Source organism: Camellia sinensis, chromosome 7 (assembly GCF_055761805.1).
Source record: "Camellia sinensis isolate YWXY chromosome 7, ASM5576180v1, whole genome shotgun sequence".
Lineage (NCBI taxonomy): Eukaryota > Viridiplantae > Streptophyta > Magnoliopsida > Ericales > Theaceae > Camellia > Camellia sinensis.
In genome coordinates this window covers 132,353,503-132,360,989 of record NC_138967.1, presented here as the reverse complement: position 1 = coordinate 132,360,989, position 7,487 = coordinate 132,353,503, and the positions used below count along the sequence as shown (strand labels likewise).

The 7,487-nt window shown below is 35.0% G+C and overlaps 1 protein-coding gene across 1 annotated transcript; it reads right to left on the bottom strand.

Moving 5' to 3' along the window:
- Positions 1-427: 427 nt before the first annotated feature.
- LOC114289465 (putative germin-like protein 2-1) lies at positions 428-6,347 on the bottom strand (the record flags this gene model as incomplete). Its single annotated transcript, XM_082881112.1, has 1 exon — positions 428-6,347. A coding segment is annotated over one exon (555 nt), but the record flags the coding sequence as incomplete, so codon positions are not given.
- Between the last annotated feature and the right edge of the window lie 1,140 nt (positions 6,348-7,487).

The window sequence follows — 7,487 nt, the reverse complement described above, 5'->3', positions numbered from 1 at the left end:
GTAGGTTGAACATAAATTCCAAGGAAGTAGAAAATGTCCCTCAATTCTTTCATAGAAAAGGCACCATGCAATTGTGTAATGAGAGTATGAATATGATTGTAGTTGTTCCTAGTGATCAAAATATCATCTACATAGATTAACAGATAAGTCACTAAGGTGGATGTTCTTTGAATGAATAAGGAGGTGTCATATTTGCTATTGGTGAATCCTTGAGACAACAAGAAGGCAGAGAATGTAGAATACCAAGCTCTTGTAGCTTGTTTTAAGCCATATAAGGCCTTGTGAAGCTTACATACATGACTAGGAGAAGATGAATCCTGGTGGTTGAAGCATGAACACTTCCTCCTCAAGAATGCTATGGAGAAAAGCATTGGAAATATCCAAGTGTTTGAGAGACCAATTGTGGTGAAGGACACGACAAATTAGAGTTTTGATTGTTGGTTGCTTAGCCACTGGGCTAAATGTTTCATGAAAGTCAATACCCTTTTACTGCAGGTACCCTTTGGCCACTAACCGAGCTTTATACCTAGCAATTGTGCCATCTGAGTTCTTTTTAACTTTGAAAATCCATTTACATCCTATGGAATTTTTGGCACATGGAAGAGGAACTAGGGACCAAGTTTGTTGCTTTTGAAGAGCAGAAAATTCTTCGAGCATAGCTCTATGCCAGATAGGAGAGAGCAAAACTTTTTTGTAAAAAGGTGGTTCTGAGTCAGAGTAGAGTGAAGCACAGAAGGAACAAGTAGTAACCAAATAGTGAGGGGTAGATACAGACTTAGACTTGGTAACCATGAGATGCTTATTAGAAGGCACAGGTGGAGGAGGTGAAAAAGGTAAATCAACACCAATGGATGTAATAGATGTAATAGGAACTGTAAGACCTTGTGGAGAAGACACTAATGAAGGAGAAGGGAAAGCTAATGGAAGAGAAGAAGAAGAATAAGAAGAAACAGCAGGAGAATCTGAATTGTGGGAAAAGGAATGAACTGAAGCTGAAGGCTCAGAAGAAAAGACAGAGGGCTGAGAGGGTGAAAACCAGAAAAATGACTGTATGGCAGCAAGAGAAGATGGTGATGTATACTGTGAAGAAGATGAAGAGGAAGCAAAAGGAAAAATATGTTCATTAAAGATTACATGTCTAGACAAGTAGATTCTACCAGTGAGAGGATCAAGACATCGATATCCTTTAGCAAAAAGATGGTAGCCAATGAAAACACCTGACATAGATTTTGGTTGTAATTTGTGTGGATGGTAAGGCTTAAGCCAAGGAAAGCATTGACAACCAAAAATTCAAAAATAGGAATAATCTAGAATGGATTGAAAAAGCATTTCAAATGGTGACTTATGACCAAGTTTAGAGGATGGCATTTTGTTTATAAGAAAAGTAGCAATGGCTATAGCATCAAACCAATATTTCAATGGCACAGATGAATGATGAAGAAGAGCAGTTGTAATTTCAATAATGTGCCTGTGCTTTCTCTCTACAATGCCATTATGAGAAGGAGTGTAAGGACAAGAGAGTTGATGAACAACATCTTGAGTTCTCAAAAATGTTTGCATTTTGGAGGTAAAAAATTCTGAACCTCCATTAGTTCACAACATTTGCAAATGAGGTAAAACTGTTTCTCAACATAAGCCTTAAACTTAATGAATTTATCATAGACTTCACTTTTATAGGCTAATGGATAAAGCCAAGTGAACTTGCTGTAGTCATTAACAAAAAGCAAATAATATTTGTAATCAGAACTAGAAGTATATGGCCTCCATACATCACTGTGAATAAAAGAAAGAGGTGCATTACAATGGAATTGAACAATTGGAATGGGAGTCTATGATTCTTAGCTATGCAACAATCAATACGAACAGTGTTTATTGTATTGTTAGAAATAGCCAAACAAGGCTTGAGATGATTAAACTTCACCAAAGATGGATGACCTAATCTATTATGCCAAACAAAGGAAGGCACAAATGTAGAATTATGAGATGCACTAAAGTAAGCATGCAAAACAGGTGGAACACCAGCAACATATGAAGAAGTACTATGGAACTGATATAGGCCATTGGTATTAGAACCCTGATGAAGAATTTTCCTTGAATCCTTGTCTTGAATAGCAAATTTAGAGGCATCAAAAGTGACAAGGCAATTATTATCCTTAGTTAATTTGTGAACTGAAAAGATTAGAAGAGATAGAAGGAGAATGCAAAATATTGTTCAATTTAAAAGAAAAATGAGGAGTATGAAGCAAGCCTTTACTAGTGTTGGGAATAGGGACTATAGTACGATTGCCTATGGTGACTTGATCAGATCCTTGATAGGGCTGCGAACAACTAAGATTATGCAGATCATGAGTGATATGACCTATAGCAGCAGAGTCTAAGTACCAAGGAGCACGTGGAGGAGAAGAAGCTGACTGAGTTGAGACAACAAAAGCTCTAGAAGTAGAATTATTCTGCTGATGACTAGAAGATTGAAACTGTGGATCCATTCTATACCAGCAATCCAATGCGGAATGACCATGTCCACCACAAATTTGACAAGTCAGAGAAGAAGAAGATCTGCCTCTGCGTCTAGAAAAACCTCGGCCATTATGAGATTTGGAAAAACTGGAAACAGTTTGAGCACCTGAGAAATTGGAATAGTTATTGAAGGAATACGATCCATGAGATCGACCACCTCGACCTCCTCTGGAAGATCGACCTTTGAATCCAGAAGAATGACCTCTGTGATTGGAAATCAAAGAACCACAAACAGAAGAAAAGGCCACCGTAGGCTTAGTATGGAGAGTTTATGATGTTTAGATTCAACATGTATGACTTCAGAAATGAGAAGAGAAGTCAGTTCATCCATAGAAATATATTCGGATCTAGCTCAAATTGTGGTCTTAAAGGCATCATACTCATCTGGAAAACCATTCAAGGTAAGAAGAACAAGATGTTCGTTATCAATAAAGGGTGAAGCAAGAGCCAGTTGACTCACTAGATCTTTGATCTTAGACAGATAATCCTTCATTGAATCAGTTTTCTTCGTAATATTGTTTAACTTGTTCTTGAACTGATGAACATGAGATCGAGAGAGAGAGGTGAATCGTTTATGTAGTGCAGTCCATGCTTCAGAACAATTATCAAGATGAAGAACAGATGAATAGATTGTAGGTGAGAGAGTTGCAGTAATGCAACTGAGCATCAACAATCTTTTACTACAGATATGCAGGATTATCAATCTATGAACTAGAAGTATCTGTAATTTTCATTTGTGGACATGAAGCCAAGAAGACTAGTTGCAGTCAAAATATTCTGCATTTGATTTTTCCAGATCAAAAAATTTGAGGCATCAAGTTTAACTGTGATAAACGAGGAAAGATTAGAAATCAACAAAGAGAGATTCGAAGGAAGAGAAGTAGAAACCATGAAAGAAGAGAAAGAACTTAGAGTTGAAGAAGCCAAGAGCTCTGATACCATGAAAAAAGTCATGAATCAATACTCTATATTTTTTATTATTCAAGAATATACAAAATAGAGTCATACATCTCCTCTATATTGTACTTTACATCCTCTCAAGATACAATCCACACTTGCTTTGTTTTAGTTCGTTATAACCACCTCCTAACAGATTTGATGAGATGAAATTGCAGTTGAAGCAGTTACATGTGGATCTGCAACTGAATCTGAGTTTAGAGCTAAAGCTGAACTAGAAGCTATTGCATCAATATGTTTAACACGGGCTTGGGCAGCTCTCAATACAACTTGGGTTAGGCTTGAACAATCTCTCAACCTATCTGAATCCGACTGAGTTACACCCCTACTTTGTGGTGATCTATTGTGGGTAGGGATGTAAGAAAAATCGAAAAAACCGACCAAACTAGTTGAACTGAACCAAACCGGTTACATTTGGTTGGTTTTTTAATATAAATTGATTTGTGCGGTTTTTAATATTAATTTTTTTCAATCTTTGGTTCGATACCGGTTTAGGCACATTGTGCACTGAATTAAACCGAAACCGACTGAAAGTTTTGCATATTAAACATAATATATATTAAATATATAATGAAGTTAGTTGAGTACAAAATTCAGTTGATTCACTTAATTGTTTATTTATTTTTTAAATATTTCAAGTTTGACAATAGATATTGGCAATGTGATAGGTTGTTAGTTTGCCACTCATATGTTCTTGAGTCAAGTTTTACTATTATGCCTATATAGCTATATCAGATGTTTATGTTGTTTTTAATTTTTTGTTTTAACTCTACTTAATAGACTTGTGATTTAGTCTTATGGGATGATTGTTTTAAACTTTGATTTTGCTTTGGTGTTAAGACTTTAGTTTTTAGATTATATGTTATTTTTAATTCTATTTCAGTAAAAGTTTAAACATTCTGTATTTATCAATTCTTTTGTTTGTATTTTTATGTATTTTTGTGTGGATTTGATCCAAAAACTGCATTTCTTATCACACTGAACCCAACCAGCAAAATCGAGTTAAAAGGACACTACAGACCAAGCCAAGTAAAACACCAGCAAATCCATACCAGCAACCATCCGCAGATTGACACTTTCACTGCTTCACCCCTGCAATAAGCAAATCTCAGATACACCTCTTCACCTGCTGAAAGCTCCGCACAATTTCATTAACTGTCTAGTCATAACCAATATGATGAGCTTTTATCAAAAGCGCAATCCTAACTTTGATTATCTACCTCAATCATTGGTTGGGTACCAAAAAAGATGCAATCATTCCTAAATAACCACACAAACCAAATCACGACAACTGATAGCGCTCTCCAAACATGCCTCACCTTCCATTTGAACTTCCAACCCATCCATCATTGTAACAAACCATCAACAGACCCTGGCATTACCCAACACAGCCCCCACCAATCAATTATACTTGACCATACCTGCCACACAAAGGAGCACCATAGTAGAATATGGTTCAAAGATTCTGGCTCTGCTTTACCCAAAACACATGATAAATCGGCATAATCTAACTTATCATTGTTAATCCATTCAATTTTCCTGGTAACTTAATTGATCAAAGGTATGATTTAATCAATTGAAATTTGAAAAGTTTTTTTTTAGAAACAATTATAATTTGTATAATTAATTGTATTCTATACAAAAAATCATGTATTTGGGAAATAATCATCCGTTAATTTGAAATAATTCACCATACAATCCCCCATTTTTTCTTTTCCTTTTTTTTTCTTTTTGTTTTTCTATTTTTATTTATTTATTTTGAGATAAAACAATCATTCAATAGTTTTAAGTAGTTCACTACATCAAACTATTTTTTAGTTTGAATCTCACCCAACTTTGTCCAGGCCCTTTTAAATTTAGATGCTGGTTTTTTTGTTTGTTTGTTATTTGTGTGTGTGGACTAATATAATAGCTAAAATTTTTTTTGAGGCCTTTCTTTTTAATCAATTTTTGAGGGCCCAAAGCAGCGATTTTGCTGACTTCGGTCCTATGATATACATTGGGAGCTTACAAAATGAACGATTTGAATTATTGACACAAGACTCATAGTGAACTTTACGGGGCCTTCTTAAATTTATATTTGAACTTGAAAGAAATCCAACTCTATATATAATATTAGTAATGAAGCTCAATGAAACCGTACTCTTGAATGAATTTTATTTTTTATTTATTGAATTATTTGTTTTTTATAGAATCAAATAATTGAAACATTAACATCAAGCAAACAAACAAGGAAACATAATAAAACCACACAAGACTACTACAAATACACTAATAGTCTAAGTTCACGTTGCCATGACTTGATTTTTGTTGCCCCCTTAGAATTTGGACAGAATTTGATCGATTACGCTTTTGTCGGTTTGGAATGCCTTGGTGAGAACTTCACTAGAAATCTGCGGATTCGATCCGAAAACTGCATTTGCTACGGTCATGATTCCCGGGTTTTGACTACTCAATGCAGCAATTCCTAGTGCTTTTTCATTCCCCAAATTCAGCTGGAAGTGAATAAGTCCCTTTGGGAAGACGAAAACATCACCCTTTTGAAGAACCTTGCTGATGAGGCGGTTCTCGGGATTTGTAGTAACGAAACCAACAAGGAGAGAGCCTTCTATAAGGGTGAAGATCTCAGAGGCTCTAGGGTGGTAGTGAGGAGGATTGACGCCCCCTGGAAGATAGTCGACACGTGCCATTGCAATACCGAACGTGTTGAGTCCTGGTAGTTGAGCCGCTGTCACTGGGGAGACTTTAGACCTTACAGGGTTTGATGTGTTCCCTGGAATGTTGAAACCTCTAAAGAGGAAATCATTGGCTTGAACCATCATGGGATTCTTGCAGGAAAAGCCATTCACTGTCACTGCCAACAAATAGAACAATTAGAAGCAAAATATATAGTTCATTGTCATGTAAATTGTACTGATTGTGTAATTAACTATTATTCCATGATTGTTTTTGGAATGGAAAATATTGTAGAAATCCACAAAATTTATAAAATTTCTCACTCATAGACGTGACATGTAGTAATAAAATTTTGTAATCTAAAATATTACCGAATTATAAATAAAATGATAGACGTAACTTCAAAGAATATATAAAATTTATTAATTTATATAACATTACTCTTTTAGAATTTATACATGGTATTAGAGATGTATAAGTGAATCTCAAGATCCTATATATAGACAAAAAAATGTAAATTCCACTAATTCTATTATTATTACTTTTATTTTTATAATCAGCCGTCTCAAAGAATAAAAGCGTCATGATTGACAACTCAATCTGTAAACAGATCGTTAACGATAAGTATATTAATAATTTCAGATTAAACCATTGTGATTATATGGAAAAAAAGAGGTGAGCCGGCACGCTTATAGTTAGAACAGGATTATAATATCAACCCAGAATTTTTTTGTATTGTGTGTAAGAAATGGTCAAGTGTGATTTCAAGAGGACCATTTCAGACCAAACCTTAGAATTGTTATTATTGTTTTGTCTAAAAATGATTTGTCCCAAGCAGCGTTTACAATTCAATGACTTGTTCTTTATTCATGATAAGATCCTTTAAATACACTATACACAAAATTTGAAATGCAGTGGAACAAACTTGGATTAATTCCAAGAGTAAAATGTATTAGTAATTCTGGCAGGAGATGTTGATAGACTGGATTGTATTGTTGGGCATGTGAGCCAATCATGGTTATAATTTGATTGTATGATTCGGAGTCTGGATCCTCTGTCGTTCCATTCTGTAGTGGTTCCTGTAGTGGTGCCAAAATGACATCATTTTGGCACTTTCTTTTTTTATTTTTAATTTTTTTGTGTTGCTGCTGTATGCATTTAGGGAACACAACCCAGCCAAATGAAGGACCAAAACGGAGGAAGAGAAAAAACGAATGGCCAATGAAGGTCACCGGCAAAAAATGATTTGGGTATTTGATTTGGGTGAGAAGTTAAAAATTTTGGTTTGGGTGAGAAGTTCATAAAATTTTCAATGATTTTTTAGTTTTCTTCTGTTT